At 33.2% G+C, this 17,211-nt stretch overlaps 4 protein-coding genes across 4 annotated transcripts; 2 read left to right on the top strand and 2 right to left on the bottom strand.

The window, feature by feature from the left end:
• Nucleotides 1-2,436: 2,436 nt before the first annotated feature.
• LOC112095836 (DNA-directed RNA polymerase II subunit RPB1-like) lies at nt 2,437-3,680 on the bottom strand. The gene has a single exon (XM_024178306.1). The coding sequence runs from the start codon at nt 3,624-3,626 to the stop codon at nt 2,517-2,519; it is 1,110 nt and encodes a 369-aa protein (XP_024034074.1). The 5' UTR covers nt 3,627-3,680; the 3' UTR covers nt 2,437-2,516.
• Nucleotides 3,681-5,890: 2,210 nt separating this feature from the next.
• LOC18055810 (triphosphate tunel metalloenzyme 3) lies at nt 5,891-8,418 on the bottom strand. The gene is made up of 2 exons (XM_006453062.2): nt 7,628-8,418; nt 5,891-6,243 (listed from the first exon to the last, which is right to left on the bottom strand). Exon 1 carries the CDS (start codon nt 8,225-8,227, stop codon nt 7,631-7,633), a length of 597 nt encoding a protein of 198 aa, XP_006453125.1. The 5' UTR covers nt 8,228-8,418; the 3' UTR covers nt 5,891-6,243; nt 7,628-7,630.
• A 474-nt stretch (nt 8,419-8,892) lies between these two features.
• Nucleotides 8,893-9,451, top strand: LOC18055809 (egg cell-secreted protein 1.4). Its single transcript, XM_024178477.1, has one exon. The coding sequence runs from the start codon at nt 8,922-8,924 to the stop codon at nt 9,336-9,338; it is 417 nt and encodes a 138-aa protein (XP_024034245.1). The 5' UTR covers nt 8,893-8,921; the 3' UTR covers nt 9,339-9,451.
• Nucleotides 9,452-13,359: 3,908 nt separating this feature from the next.
• On the top strand, nt 13,360-13,879 carry LOC112095883. Its single transcript, XM_024178513.1, has one exon. The coding sequence runs from the start codon at nt 13,373-13,375 to the stop codon at nt 13,778-13,780; it is 408 nt and encodes a 135-aa protein (XP_024034281.1). The 5' UTR covers nt 13,360-13,372; the 3' UTR covers nt 13,781-13,879.
• Nucleotides 13,880-17,211: the final 3,332 nt, after the last annotated feature.

Raw genomic sequence — 17,211 nt, 5'->3', positions numbered from 1 at the left:
TTTGTATCAGAGCTGCATGCAGCTTTTTGTAGATGAAATTCTGGAAGGATGGGACGACGTAGCCACAATATCATAAACAAAATAGAACTAATCTAAATTAGAAAATTCATATATAATAATTGTCAATCTCCACTTGAGACAACCTAACCTAACCAAAAACAACCAAAATAAGATAAAACCCTAACGGCACTAAACTGAATCTAGATGAGAGCAATGTTCTCTAAGCCAAAGAATAAAGAAGCGATTGCGGGTTCGGTAATACAACATATTGAAGAGGCACTCGTCGCTTGTTTTGTTAATGGCGTGGCAGCACTTTGGTGCAATGTCGTATTTGACTTCGTGATATGCCATTTTAATATCATCAACACAGCCAGTAACATTCAGGGTCGGTGCCCAACACTGTAAAATAGGTGTCGACCCTAGTCCTGGTGGTAGGATTTGACGAGGAGGCTGATCTTTATGATGATGGTGATGGCCATGGTGATGACCACGGTGATGATGGTGGTCATGAGAAGGTGATGGTGGTGGGGGCTTGTTTTTAGGGTATTGAGGAATTTGAGGAGCCGGTGAGGGTGATGATGGCTGTGGCTCAAAAAGATATCCGGGTTCTAAATGAGCTTGAGGAGCCTGAGATGGAGCCTGAGACGGTGATGGTGGCTCAAAAAGATGTCCGGGTTCTAAATGAGCTTGAGGAGCTTGAGATGGTGACGGTGGCTCAAAAGGATTTTCAGGTTCTAAATTGGCTTGAGGAGCTTGAGATGGTGACGGTGGCTCCAAAGGATTTTCAGGTTCTAAATTGGATTGAGGAGCTTGAGATGGTGACGGTGGCTCGAAAGGATATTTGGGTTCTTGATGATGGGCTTGTGGAGCTTGAGATGGTGATGATGGTGGTGGCTCAATAGAGTATCCGGACATTTGAGGGGCTTGAGAGGGCGAAGGGAACTCCGGTTGATCCGCGAGTACCGGTGACGGTGATGGAGAGTCGGGCAAGTCCCTGGCGAGACATAACGGGGAGAGCATAACAAGAAATAGCAAGAAGAGTGAGCTGCTCATTTTGATGAGTGCTATTGTTTTGTTTGCTCTTGATATTTTTAGGTTAAGAAGAAATGAAACTCATTTTGTGCCTTTTTATAGGCAAACGGAAGTACTCTTCAGGAATGGGAGTGTTTGTGATGACGATGAAAATCTCATAAGTTCTATCATTACAATATTTTAGATAGCGAGGGACTTTTTAATAACGATTATCAAATACTGATTTTCCCAATAATTGGCTATACACAAAACAAAAAAAAATCACCGAATAAAGTTGTAGCTGATTATTACTTACTCATGGTTAAATTTATCGTCTTTGGTGTAGTTATCTAGCTAGGACTAGAAGACAAGTTCGACTAAACTTGTGTTGTTAAAGTTAATTAATAAAATTGGAAATAACAAAGTAACAGACCTTGACCATTATTGTATAAAAAGAATCAAGAATTTCTTCTTAAATGCTTTATGTAAATATAAATTATATTGCATATATCTCCCAGAAGAGCATAAAAAAAATCTTAATTAACAACTTTTGTAAGTCAAATTCGAACCTATGCAAAATAAGAAAAGTATTTTCCTCTAATACTAAGCATATTGGTTTAAATTGAAAAAAAAGAGAGAGAGAGAGAGAGAGAGAAGGAAAAAATAATAGAGAATTTTGAGAGATTTTAAAATTAATATATATATTAGCTAACCTAGCTATAGACAAATTCGTTAAATTAAGTATTGATGGATTGTTCCCAACGAATTTTTTTCATTTTGATGTTAACAATCAAGTTAACTATTTTCATTTTATTTATAATTAAGTCAACTTTTTAAACAAGTGCTAGTTACTGTTTAGCAATATGATTAGACATTCGCTTTATAAACTTTTCAGACATTTTCGATTCCAATTACTGATTGTTTTACCTGCGGTTCTTTTACTTGTGCGAAATTATTATTCTACATTTTCGATTCCAATCACTGATTGTATTACTTGCGGTTCTTTTACTTGTACGAAATTGCAAAATTATTATTATTCTAAACCAATTATTATTCTAAAACAACAAGCTCATAGATTAACTGGTATCAAGTTGTTCTATCTTAATCAAGGTTCTCGGTTTGAAACTTGAGAATATAGCTGCGGTAGATACTTGTTGGGAGAGCTTTGCCACCCTAGTAGTCTTATCCGGCTCGAATCTGAATTAGTCGAGTCTCAATATAGTCGAGTCTCAATATAGTCTTCGGATACCAGATGATTTAATACACAAAAAAAAATTATTATTCTAAAAGCATCGCTATAAAAGTAACGACCAATTTATGATAAAAGAGTCAAACAATAAACAACTAATAATCCAACGTTTTATTTTATCGTAGAAACAATAATAAGGTAGCAAAAATGTTGCTACTACCAAAATAAACTGCTAACTGCTAAAACCAAATCCTAAACAAAAGGGTATCTACCTAATTAACCTACCTAAATGAAATTAAAAATAAAAATAAAAATTCTAATGCTTAGAACAATATGTTAAAAGGGCATCCTTTAAACGAGGATTAGGGAAGGCAAGAAACATCTTGCGAAAGCAAGTATCATTTGTTCTTTCGAAGGCCTTGCAACAGAAGCTTCCCACATCAATTTTACCAGCGTAAAATGACCAATAGGTCCTGTCCACACAGTATGGAATGGGGCACAATGTTTTCCAGCACTGGTATATGTCCTCTCTCAACGGCGGCAACCTTGGGTGGATTCTGTGTCCTGGCAGTGGCCCCCACGGCATGTATGGAGGGATTGATTTCGGGGGACTCTTCTTTTTGGGTGGTGGTGGTGCTAGTGAGGGTGACGGGGGCTTGGAAGGTAGCCCAGGATTTTGGGATGGTGCTTGCGAGGGCGATAGGGACTCATAGGATAGTCCAGGACTTGGAGATGGTGCTTGCGAGGCTGATGGGGGTTCATAGGATAGTCCGGGACTTTGGGATGGAGCTTGTGAGGGCGACGAGGGCTCGTAGGATAGTTCAGGACTTTGGGATGGAGCTTGTGAGGGTGAGGGGGGCTCGTAGGATAGTCCAGGACTCTGGGATGGTGCTTGTGAAGGTGATAGAGGCTCGTAAGATAGTCCAGGACTTTGGGATGGAGCTTGTGAGGGTGAGGGGGGCCCGTAGGATAGTCCGGGACTCTGGGATGGTGCTTGTGAAGGTGATACAGGCTCGTAAGATAGTCCAGGACTTTGAGATGGGGCTTGTGAGGGTGACAAGGGCTCGTAAGATAGTCCAGGACTTTGGGATGGAGCTTGCAAGGGTGACAAGGGCTCATAACATGAACATGGTCTAGGATTTTGGGATGGAGCTTCTCCGAGACTTTGGGACGGTGCTTGTGAGGGTGATGGGGGCTCGTCAGGTAGTCCAGGACTTTGGGATGGTGCTTGTGAGGGTGAGGGTGCCGCAAATGGGGCTTGAAAGGCCGGCGGCAACGGCGCCTCCTCAGGGGCATAGAAGGGTGCTTGTGGTGAGGCTGATGGTGCTTCAGTGGCTAAAGGAACGTCCACGGCGAGGCCATTTTTTGCACATAATGGAGAGAGCACAGACGCAAGCAGGACGACGACAATTGCGATTCTCATCATTTTTGTTAAAGGCTGGCCCTCACCTTAATTTGTGCTCTAAGAAACCAATTTTATTTCCCCCTCAAATGTTCATTTTGTGATGAACTGACGCCTTTTTATATAGGGGCTTAAGGAGTTACTATTAGATTAGTCTTATCACATCATTGGCACCCATATCTATCTTTATATGCTAGGGTGGTCCTTATCTTATGCAGAAAAAGACGGGCAAGAGTTTATAGTAAAAGCAGAGTCCTATTAGTTTAAAGAAAATGTTCCTTAATTTATATTTCATTTTAAGTTTTTTTTTATATTAATATTTTATTATTTACTTTGATTAATTTTTTCAATTTGCGTTTAGGTTACAATATATATAAACACGATTCTTTTGTAACCATCTAGAATATCCTATATATTCTTAGAATAAACCATTCAGTTTAATTTTATTTCTTTATCCCGGAGATTGTTGAAACTAATTGGAATATTGAAAATGGATATGTTCTTCCGCTTCATCATTTATCACTATAGACAGGCAGATGATTTTTTATATATATGGAGAAAATCAGAAAAAGCTTTGGGTTTTTATCTTTACCATTAATATCATTCGTTTTTCTTTTTAATTGATCATCAAGTGGAAATCAGTTATGGATATAAAATGCAATTGCATTTTATTTAAACTTGGAAGCAAGAGCAAATTTTATTCCATTTTTCGACTTCTAATAGTTGCCAGTGCGTATATTGTACGCATTAAAAACTCCTAATGTGTTATGGACACAGAACATAAATAACTATGAAGTGTTCAAGACACTCAAAACACTTTTAAGTTGTTGGCTAACAAATAGATTATCAGGTACTTTGATGTGTAATTTAACCAGTTGCAACTAGTTTAAGTGCATTATTTTTGCATGCGCAAATGAATATCAAGTGACGCCCATTTCCCAAAATTAAATATATGTTAGCAGAAACTTATGGGAAGCTAGCACATCAATGATAAAAATTTTAAAAATCTCACTAGGGTTTCTGGTTTTTGACTATTCATAAGCAAACTAACCCAAGTAATTAACAAAAATAGAATAAAATTCAATTCAACCGGGATTAGTTAATTATAGATAGATATGCCCTTGAAGATTAATAGTACAAAACTTTTACAGTCAGTAACTCTTCTAGTGGAATTTCGCAAACAGGATCCCATAAAAAATTATTATATACATATGAGGGCTATGTGAGCTCTAGTTGTAATCCCACATTATCAATTTTGCCCGTGTAGAAGGACCAGTGAGTCCTATGCACAGAGTATGGAATGGGGCACAATGTTTTCCAGCACTTGTATACGTCCTCTCTCAAAGGTGGCAACCTTGGGTGGATTCTGTGGCCTGGCAGTGGGCCCCACGGCTTGTATAGAGGGACTGATTTCGGGGACTCTTCTTTTTTGGTGGTGATAGTGATGGTGGTTCAGTTTGTTCCGGTGGGGGGTTATCTGAAGTTGGTGGGCTTCGTGGTGGTGCTGCTGGTGCTGGTGTTGTTGGCTAATCAAATGGAGTCTGTGGCTCTTGTGAAGGCGATGGTGGCTGAATTAAGTTTCCAGGCTCTTCATTAGGGGCTTGAGAAGCCGGTGGTAGCTCATTTGAGGGTCCTTGTGGAGATTCTGATGGCACTTCAGGGTCTGGCAATATAAATAGAGGTGGTGACGGAAAGGAAGCCGACTCCTCGAGAATTTGCCACTGATAGTTGTAAGACTCCTCAAGAATTCCATGGCTCGACCATTTTTGGCACACAATGGAAGGAGCATACAAACAAGTAGAACGATGAGACCCGAGCTTCTCATTTTTCGTCTTAATGTGTGCTCTAAGAACCAAACTTTTGTGTTCATTATGTAGTGACGTGACTCGTGAGGCTTTCTATAGTAGGCCTTAGAACTACGTACTTACGTAGTTACCGCTAGATTGGTTTCTTATCACCTCAGTGGTATCACATCAATGTTATTAGGGTTCTTATCACTATAAAAATGTAGATATTTTTGGTTGAGAAATACTTTGAGCTTCTATCCTTACCTGCCTAATATCTCTGCGTTTTGAGGTGTGTTAAGAAATACTTTGGGCTTCTATTCTTAGCTGTCTAATATCTGTGTTACCACTTCGCAGAAATTTAGTTTAATTGCAATTCTGTTTAGTGGGTTTTCTATATGTATTTGCAAAACACAAAATATATAAAATTAGAGATGTATAGCGCTGGGTTTTAACATGCTATTGGATTTGTTGTCGTTCAATAATCTTGATCATAACCTCCCCAAATCATATATGATATGAGGCCATCAGGGGGATCTGGCATATGCTATTATCTCTTTATCTTTTCCAAAGAAACAACTACTATCAAACTGGTAAAACTGGTGTGCTGATCCATGAGAAATCAATAGTTGCATAAACATAATGTTAAAAGGATTAGTAACCCATCAGTGACCAGAATATAATGTTAAATAAGCAACTGTATAAATATAGAAATTACAGAATTCTAATAAAACACCCAATGGATGGTGAATTTGTAATCAAACTTTAGAAACAATAATTCCCACAGAAATTTGAACCTTTTTTATGGTGGTCTCTTCCAAATCAATGCCTGTTCACCAGTGACTGTTCAAAAATATCTGCAAAGGGTGAAATTAATGGAATCTCGATTAGAAGGAGCACTAAAGTTTCCGAAGTATCCCACATAAAATTCAAGCACAGACATAGATTTTGCTTGTACTTTTTCTAAGAAGTACCACAGCATGAGAAAATTACGTTACAATGAAAAAGGAAAAACAGTCCTTCCTCATGAAGAGTCAAACTAAATGACACAATTCATTGATACCACAAATCCTCCAACCACATAACATGTGAAATATACAAAACAATAAACATGGATGATATCATAGGCTGCTTAATCAATATGATAGGACTATCTGGAAGGCCCAAAAATGCTCTTCTAAAAGCTCAGAGAGAAATAAAAATATGAGCAACTTCCTAAAAACATCCACAATCAAAGGTTCAAAAACCGTAAAATATAAATATCTATACATGTGGCATCACATATATTCATATCATTGACATTATCTATCAAAACAAATGCCTGTAAATATTAATGGGGTGGTTTGTAAATGACAATAAAATCAAAAACTTCAGCAAACAAGTAAAATGGATGATGGATTCCACAGACAATGCTAAAAGCTTGAGGTTCATTATATATAATACAGGCTTATAATTCCAAACAAGTTAAATAAACTGCAATCAATGATTACAATAGAGATACCAAAATGATTTTGGAATAACCAGGGAGTTAGATACCGCAAATGATGATTGAACAGAAGAATCATGATAACCAAAGGTTGCTTCACTTCTAACATTCTCAAACAAACTAAAAGAAAAGAGAAAAAAATGTATTATAAAACCAACCTCCATGATTTTAACAATGTTAGAGAAAGACAATTATCAGTATCCAAGATCGTAATGTATCATATTTGAGAACACAAAATATTAAACTGCCAACCACCATTTCCTGTCTCCTCAGTTCTTTGCTGATATCAAAATAAAGGGTAAACGGAAAGGGCTAAATGTTTCTTTTGATTGATTTTGAGAAAATACTGAATAGAAACATGAAATCCTACAAAATGATCAAATAAAACTCTTAAACATTTCAGTTTTTTTTTTCAATTATTATATGAAGCATACATTCATACAAAAACGGTCAAAGCACCTAAAACTTGTTAGTTCTCAAATGATACTGAAACAATTGTAAAGCAAACGAGCACAATCCATAAAACTCCACAAAGGAAAACAAGCCAATATCCCCCAATTCAGTTACAAACACCAATAAGTTCACATGCTAAAAACAAAATCCTCTGAAACTTAAACATTATTCATAAATTGTTAAAGCAAGAGTAAACATCAAATTAGAAAACACCCACTAGAACAAAAACGATCATTTCAAAGGCAGTTTTATTTGAACAACAAAACCATGACTGAAAAAAAAAAAAAAAAAAAAAAACTCACTGATTAAGGCAGCTTCCCAGCTCGAAAAACTGCGAACTTGGTCATCTGGGAGTACTCAAATTCAATCCCATTTTCATTCAAGAACCCTTCAAGCAATTTTTTAACACCCTCAGGATCCGAACTCTCACACTCCACCTCGTAATTAGTCCCAAAATCATACTTAGTCTCATCGACCTCCAAAATTAAACCGTTCCATTCATAAACTTGTCTCAAATTCTCAAAACCCCCCAAACAAACCAACCCCACTTCACTCCCCACTCCAAACTCCGCTCTCACTCTCCGCACAACCCTCGATTCAATCTCAAACAACTTCGACGGATTCTCAATACACTCTTTTGCGACAACGGGGTCCAATTCTTCCTCATCTTCCTCAACCCGGCTGACCCCGTTGACTAACGAGGGTTTTGACTTAAGGCAGAGGACACAGCGGGTGTCCTTGCGGAGGCGCAAAACAGAGCGCTGCGAGGAGAGGAAGGAAGTTGGGGTGTCGAAGAAGAGGTTGTGTTGGCGAAGGGTTTTGGTGTGGAATTGGGAGAGAAGAGAGATCAGTTGCTTATGGGATGCGGCGTTTTTTAAGCGGAGTTTGAGCTCTACTTCCATTATTTAGAGGCCGATGCGTTGGGGTTTCGAGTTGGGGTTTTGATTTGGGAGGAGTTGGAGGAGGGAGGCGGAGGCTGAGGCTGAGGCTGAGTTGGCGGCGGAGGTGGAAGGGGATTTGCGGTTTTGCTCGAGTTCTTCTTTGTCTTCGATTTTCACTTCGATTTTGCTCGCTTTTCTTCGAAGCATTTTCTGATGCTCTGCTGCTGTTAATAATCAATCTGACATGCGGAAATTTATATTATAGCGTGTGACATTTGACTGGCGTGATGAGTGGTGACAGCCAAATTATAAATTACGCTCAACAGTTGTCAGTTGGGGGCCTGAATGAGCATATTTAAAGCTTTTTGGGGAGATTTTAGTAATGTAGAAAGATAAGGGGTAATATTTAATCTACTCTGTAATGTATGACAAAATATCAAACACCATCAATGTCTCAAATCCTCAAAATGTGAAACCGCATACACATGTATATTAATTGTTGCCACCGGTTGCCACTTACTTATTCTTTTTTTTTTTTCATTAAGTACTACAATTAAGATGCAATATTAACACCTTGAGGTTACAAATGAATATTGAATTCGAATGTAACAGTCACGAGACATGCCCTATAAAAACCAAATTTCCATCACAATCAAATCAACAAAATCCAAAACAAATTATATATCTATATATATATATAGCTTGATATACCAAAATGGCTCAAGTGATCAGTTTCAGATACTCGTTTGCTCTGATCCTGACATGTTCATTCATGATGGCTGCTCCAGGATTAGCATCTGTTACTTTTGAGAATCCATTAATTGAAGGAGGACAGGATCCCGATGTTGCGAAATGCCTGTCAACTCTGGAAAGCGTGCACGGGTGCGTGCAAGAAGTCATAACCGCGTTCTTGAGCCTCAAAGTGAATTTGATCGGGAATGCTTGTTGCAAGGCCTTCAATGAAGTTGACACCAATTGTTGGCCGAAGGTGTTTCCTTTTGATCCTTTCTTCCCTCCTCTACTTCAAAGCTACTGCACAACGATCGTGAAGAATGGACCACCAACATCAATTCCCCAGAAGCAGCAGAATGCACCGTCACCGTCACCTGCACTGTTTAAGAGATTAGAATAGTAGTCGTAAGACAGTACGTCCACCAGCTGCTAGCTGAAATTGGAGTTGAGATTCATAGTTGATTTTCATGAAAGGATATAGGAGACAATACTAATATTGATGTTTGATTTGGGAATAATATTGATTAATAAGAATAATGCTACTTTCTTTTGTTTTAGTTTATATAATTTCTGTTATTTTCCTTGATCTATTTAAATATATCATTTTACAGGACATATATTGGTTACATGCTTCGTAATGCAAGGAGCAAAACACTTTATTATTATTATTATTATTATTATTATTATTATTATTATTATTATTATTATTATTATTATTATTATTATTATTATTATTATTATTATTATTATTATTATTAAAGTAGAAGGCAGCTATACCCTCAAAGATTCAGGGAAATAATTATGAAAATTTCCAAATTTTAAATAGAGGAAGTCAAGACTTTTTTTTAAAATTATAATTTAATTTTTTTAATAAATATAAAAATAATTTAAATAGTTTAATTTGTCTAATAAGTTAATAATATTTGATTTTTTAATATATGAAATAAAATTTAAAATGTAAATTATTTTATTTATTTTAATAATATATTTGTATTTATCATAAAAATTTTAAATAAATCTTTGGGTTAAATAGATGTTAAATTAATAAAATGTCTCTCATGCATTAATAATATTGAAATTATTTTATATAACACTGAGAACAATTTAAATTTTTATATGTTTATTTTAATATTATATTTCTATTTATTATAAAACATTGGAGTCAATTTTGTTGAGTTAATAAAGCCAAATAATATTATGATCAAAAGGAGTTTTAGTGTCTCTTATTAAAAATTTGAAGGTCTAAATAATCATTTCTCAAATTTTGAGATTATAGGCTTTGTAGCTCTTATTATTGTTATTATTAATATTATTAAGGTAAAGGAAAAAATTACTTTAATTTCCAAGGAGATCAGGTGAATGCCAAAATATTGAGCAAGATGACTTATAATCAACCTCATAAATAATTGTATTTATCAATCTAAGAAAATTAATAAATTTTTAAATAAACAAATAAAATTAATATTTAAACAAGATTGTTTCATATGGTAAAAGTGAACATTTGTTAATGTTTTTAGAATAGTCTTTATAAATAAATGTCTCTAGCCCGAAATTGCATTAAGATGATGCAATAAAAGTAATTCAGGACCAGCTACTTACAGTACTGAAAATTAAATGAAATAATGTTACAAGACATTACAATCTCTACTATAAAAAATTCAAACTACAATCCATTAACCAATTAAGATAGTATATTTAATTTTAACACCAAAAAATTTTAAAAAAATAAATAAATAATAATCATATTAAATCAACCGAAACACCTCAAGCTAATTTTTAGAATTCGATTGTATTGATCCTCATATGTGTGGCCCTGATGACTGCTTCAGGTTTATCGACTTTCTATACATATATAAAGTAATTTTCCAATCAGGGATCTCTGATTTCAATAAAGTTAAGGATTAGCTAAAAGACAAAATAAACACAGACTCTAATGCACTGTATTTTGTTATGTAGTGTATTAAAATCTACATATTTTTATCTTTTAACTAATCTCTTACTTTATTAAAAATTAGGGATCCATAATTGGAAAACTATTATATATATATATATAGGGTAAAAGCTCGTTTAGTCCCTATATTTTGAAGTTAGTGCCCGTTTAGTCCCTATATTTTTAAAAATACCTCAAACCATCTCTACCATTAAATTATTGACACTTTTGTCATTATCTTTTGTTCCTTTTAACTTATTTTTATAATATTGCCCTATTATAATAATTTTTTAGACATTATTAAAAAGAAAAAAATAACCCTATTATAATAATTTTTTTAGACATTATTAAAAAGAAAAAAATAAATTACCAGTTTAACACCAAAAAATAAAATAAAATAAAATAAAATAAATTAATTTTTGTGGAACACACTCTTGAGTTAAAATATTAATTTTTCTAAAAAAATTGATAATGTAATTTTTTACGATATTAATTTTTTAGACATACGTGAGCTTCCACAAAAATTAATATATACCTTTTTTGTTTTTATTTTATTTTTGAGTTTAATTTGATAATTTAATTTTTTATTAATATCCAAAAAAGAAACATTATTGTAAAAATGTAATATTGTAAAAGCAAGTTAAAAATAATAAAAAATAATGGCATAAGTGTTAATATTTAGTAGTAGGGATGTTTTGAGGTGTTTTTAAAAGTACAAGGACTAAATGGACATTAACCTCATAATATAGGGACTAAACAAGCTTTTACCCATATATATATATATATATAAGCAAAACATGTTACTAGTTCTGAGTTGTTTGAGTTCTACTATATGGTTCTTTTTCATGTTATAGGTGTAGGATTGCTTTAACTTATTAGGCTATATTTAGCACGCATGATTAGATTTGACTAATTATTAGAATTGGAATGGATTAGAATGAATTAGATTATGTTGGATTATATATAGTGCTGACTTATGTTTCGTATAGTATCGGATTGGATTTTGCTAAATTAAATAGCATTTACATTAATATTTGAATTTAGATATAAACTATTTATAGATATTTAACAAGAAACATTATAATTAATTAAAAATAAAACTAATAAGAAATATATACACACACAAATAAAGAAGTATAAATTATTTAAATTATAGGTTATTTCAAATGAGATATATCATTTCATTAAATAAAATTATTCAAATAATAAATTAATTTATAACTTTTAAGTAAATCATGAATTTAAAAATTATAAATTAAAAACAATAAATAAATAAATTTTAAGTTATAAATAAAATGGTGTAATAAATTATGGAAGATATTATAAATGGACAAATTTTTTTTTGACATTATCTAGTCCCAACTAAACCCACATGATATTAATATTTTGTCCCAATAATTAGTCAAATCCTACACTTAATCCTAATTTCCAAACATAACGTTAGTTTTTGGGAATAAGTAATGATGAATTTAATATCTCTTAATTTTGAAATGAGATTTGTCATATTCCAAATCACACTACTTATACATAGGAAGTCTCACAAATAATCAAAATTAAAAAACCATCAATCGACCTTTATTTCCCACTAATTAACCAATACATAGGCTGAGCTCAAGCATGCAATTCTAATTTGGTCAATCAATCAGGTTAAATAAAAATCTTCATCAATAAGTGATGCAGCTGCAGCGTCGGTAAGTACCAAGTACTCTAGCAGACACCGGCGGGGATGGTGGAACGCCGCGGGCGCTGCCTTCGATGCGAGCACAGAAATCGTTCAACAGTTGAGGGAAGAAAGGATTCCACGGGAACATTATATGAAAACAGCCAGTATCAATTGCAACAAAGGCCTTGCAGCAGGCAGGCGCAATGCTGTTGAAGTTTAGAGAAAAAATGGAGCTGAAAATTGACGTTACGCAACCTTCAGTGTTAGCAAGTGATGACCAACATTTTAGTACATCTCCCGAACCCCATCCTGTTGGAACCGTGAGGCCTGGAGTCTGTGGTAACTGAAACCTTCAGCATTTTCTAATGATCTGCTGCTGTTGATAATCAAAATGCCAAGCGGGAATCTATATTAGGGCTTTTGACATTTGACTGGTGGGGTGACTGCCAAATTGGAAATTACGCGTAACAGTGGGGAGACTCAATGAGCATATTTAAAGCTTTTTGGGGTGATTTTAATAATGTAGAAAGATAAGGTGTCATATGTAATCTACTCTGTAATGTATGATAAAATATCAAACACCATCAATGTCTCAAACCGTCAAAATGTGAAACCGCATGCACATATTAATTAATTGTTGCCGGTTGCCACTTACTTATTCTTTTTTTTTTTTTTCATTAAGTACTACAATTAAGATGCAATATTAACACCTTGAGGTTACAAATGAACATTGAATTCGAATGTAACAGTCACGAGACATGCCCTATAAAAACCAAATTTCCATCACAATCAAATCAACAAAACCAAAACAAATTATATATATATAGCTTGATATACCAAAATGGCTCAAGTGATCAGTTTCAGATACTCGTTTGCTCTGATCCTGACGTGTTCATTCATGATGGCTGCTCCAGGATTAGCATTTGTTATTTTTGAGAATCCATTAAATGAAGGAGGACAGGATCCCGATGCCGCGAAATGCCTGTCAACTCTGGAAAGCGTCCACGGGTGCGCGCAAGAAGTCATAACCGCATTCTTGAGCCTCAGAGTGAATTTGATTGGGAGTGCTTGTTGCAAGGCCTTCAATGAAGTTGACGCCAATTGCTGGCCTAAGGTGTTTCCTTTTGATCCTTTCTTCCCTCCTCTACTTCAAAACTACTGCACAACAATCGTGAGGAATGAACCACCAACACCAATTCCCCAGAAGCAGCAGAATGCACCGTCACCGCCACCTGCACTGTTTAAGTGATTAGAATAGTAGTCGTAAGACAGTACGTCCATCAGCTGCAATCGGAGTTGAGATTTCATAGTTGATTTTCATGAAGGGATATAGGATACAGTACTAATATTGATGTTTGATTTGGGAATAATATTGATTAATAAGAATAATGCTACTTTCTTTTGTTTTAGTATATATAATTTCTGTTATTTTCTTAATCTATTTAGATATATCACTCTAAAAGTTATATATCGGTTACATACTTTATAATACAACGGGCAAAACATTTTATTATTATTATTATTAAAGTAAAAGGCATTATACCCTCAAGATTCAAGGAAATAATCATAAAAATTCTTAAATTTTAAATAAAGGACGCTAAGACTTATTTTTAATTATAATTTAAAATTTTTTAACGAATACAAATATAATTTAAATGGTTTAATTTGTCTAATAAACTAATAATATTAGAATTTTTTAATGTATGAAATAAATTTTAAAATGTAAATTATTTCATTTATTTTAATAATATATTTGTATTTATCATAAAATTTTAAAATAAATCTTTGGCTTAAATAGATGTTGCAATTGATAAAATGGATCTCATGTATTAATAATATTAAAATTATTTTACATAACATTGGGAACAATTTAAATTTTTATATATTTATTTAATATTATGCTTCTATGTATTATAAAATTTAGATTAATATAATATAAGATTGTAAAAGTATTTAAATATTGAAATTATTTTAAAATGTATATATTATTACATTGATTTTAATATTATATTTTTATTTATTAGAAAACATCGGAGTCAATTTTGTTGAGTTAATAAAGTTCAAAGGTATTATTGTCAAAAAGAATTATGATGTCCTTTATTAAAAACTTAAGGCATGTTTGATATTGAGATTGGACAGCTGTATCTTAAAAGTTAAAGCACTAGAATATTTGATAAATATTGGTTGCTGTAACTTGGAAGTTAAGTTTTTTACTTCACTTGTATAATGAAAATTTTATTATATATTTACTAATTTTGTCAAAATTATTATTTAAAAAATTATATTTACTACATAATATTAACTTTTATTTCTTCATTATAGTTTTTTTTTCTACAATAACTGTAATTTAAAAATTATACCACCTCAATTCCAAATAGAGCATTAAAGGTCTAAATAATCATTCCCCAAACTTCAAGAACATAGCTCTTATTATTGTTATTATTACTATTAAGGTAAAGGGAAAAGTTACTTTAATATCCAAGGAGATCATTGTGAATGCCAATCCAAGGAGATCATTGTGCATGCCAAAATATTGAGCAAGATGACTTTGATCAACCTAAGAAATAATCATATTTTTCGATCTAAGAAAATTAATAAAAAATTTTAAATAAAAATAATAATATTAATATTTAAACGAGATTGTTTCATATGGTAAAAGTGAACATTTATTAATGTTTTTAAATAGTCTTGATAAATAAATGTCTCTAGCCCAAAATAGCATTAAGATGACACAATTAAATTAATTCAGAACCGACTACTTACAGTACTGAAAATTAAATGAAATAACTGTTACAGGATATTACAATCTCTACCATTAAAAAATCATACTACAATCCATTAACCAATTAAGCTAGTATATTCAATTTTAACACCAAAAAATAAAAATAAAATAATAATCATATTGAATCAGCCAAACGCCTCAAGCCAATTTTTGGAATTCGATTGTATTGATCCTCGCATGTGTGGCCCTGATGGCTGCTCCAGGTTTATCATATCTCTCTCTCTCTCTCTCTCTCTCTCTCTATATATATATATATATATGTATATAAGCAAAACATGTTACTAGTTATGAGTTGTTTGAGTTCTGCTATATACGCTATTGGTTCTTTTTCATGTTATAGGTGTGGGATTGCTTTAACTTATTAGGCTATGTTTGGCACCCATTATTAGATTGGACTAATTATTAGAATTGGACTAAATTAGAATGAATTAGATTAAGTTGGATTATATATAGTGCTAACTTATATTTGGTATAGTATCGGATTGGATTATGCTAAATTAAATATATATGAAATTAAATAGTATTTACGTTAATATTTGAATTTAAATATCAACTATTTATAGATATTTAACAAGAAATATTATAATTAATTAAAAATAAAACTAATAAGAAATATATACGCGCACAAATAAAGAAGTATAAATTATAGGTTATTTCAAATGAGATATATCATTTCATTAAATAAAATTATTCAAATAATAAATAAATTAATAACTTTTAAGTAAATCATGAATAAAAAAATTACTTAATTAAAAACAATAAATAAATAATTTTTAAGTTATAAATAAAATGGTGCAATAAATTATGGAAGATATTATAAATGGACAAATATTTTTCTTGACATTATCTAGTCCTAACTAAACCCACATGAAAATTAGGATTAGCAATCCCATAATTTAGGATAAAATTTTGAATTTAGTCCATTAGTCCAATCTAAGTGAGTATGTCAAACATAGTATTAATATTTTATCCTAATAATTAATTCAATCCTACACTTAATCCTAACTTCCAAAGATAGCTTTAGTTTTGGGGATAAGTAATGATGAATTTGATTTTGATATCTCTTAATTTTTAAATGAGATTTGTCATATTCCAAACCACACTACTTATTAAATAGGAAGTCTCACAAATAATCAAAATTAAAAAAACATCAATCAACCCTTTATTTCCCACTAACTAACAAATACACAGGCGGAGCTCAAGCATGCAATTCTAATTTGGTCTAATTAATCAGGTTAAATGAAAATCTTCATCAATAAGTGATGCAGCTGCAGCGTCGGTAAGTACCAAGTACTCTACTCAAGCAGACAACGGCGGGGATGGTGGAACGCCGCGGGCGCCGCCTTCGATGCGAGCACAGAAATCGTTCAACAGTTGAGGGAAGAAAGGATTCCACGGGAACATTATATGAAAACAGCCAGCATCAATTGCAACAAAGGCTTTGCAGCAGGCAGGTGCAATGCTGTTGAAGTTTAGAGAAAAAATGGAGCTGAAAATTGACGTTACGCAACCTTCAGTGTTAGCAAGTGATGACCAACATTTTAGTACATCTCCTGAACCCCATCCAGGTGGAACCGTGAGGCCTGGAGTCTGTGGTAACTGAAACTGGGCTAGCCCCGACTGGACCAACATTGCAATGCATGCAGCCGCCAGCAGTGCTTGAGCCATTTGCTTTGACACCGCCATAATGAGTGTAGCAAAAATGATCTTTTTAACTGAATTCAAGTGAAAGGGATCTGGAATCTTGATGATGTGATTTGCAGGGAAAGAATGGGGGAGAGTTTATAGAAATATTGAATTGGGAAACGTTTGCTTTTATGTGACTTTATTTACATTTATGTCTTTATGAATTTACAATATTTTGGGTCATTAATATTGCTGAGTTTCTTTTGTAACTT

Source organism: Citrus clementina, unplaced genomic scaffold (genome assembly GCF_000493195.1).
Source record: "Citrus clementina cultivar Clemenules unplaced genomic scaffold, Citrus_clementina_v1.0 scaffold_1, whole genome shotgun sequence".
In the NCBI taxonomy this organism is placed as follows: domain Eukaryota; kingdom Viridiplantae; phylum Streptophyta; class Magnoliopsida; order Sapindales; family Rutaceae; genus Citrus; species Citrus x clementina.
Note: the sequence above shows the minus strand (reverse complement) of the source record. Positions and strands in the feature narration are given on the sequence as shown.

Bases quoted from the DNA above. Each gene is read 5' to 3' on its own strand.
- LOC18055810 (XM_006453062.2), bottom strand. From the start codon at position 8,227: ATGGAAGTAGAGCTCAAACTCCGCTTAAAAAACGCCGCATCCCATAAG.
- LOC112095883 (XM_024178513.1), top strand. From the start codon at position 13,373: ATGGCTCAAGTGATCAGTTTCAGATACTCGTTTGCTCTGATCCTGACG.
- LOC18055809 (XM_024178477.1), top strand. From the start codon at position 8,922: ATGGCTCAAGTGATCAGTTTCAGATACTCGTTTGCTCTGATCCTGACA.
- LOC112095836 (XM_024178306.1), bottom strand. From the start codon at position 3,626: ATGATGAGAATCGCAATTGTCGTCGTCCTGCTTGCGTCTGTGCTCTCT.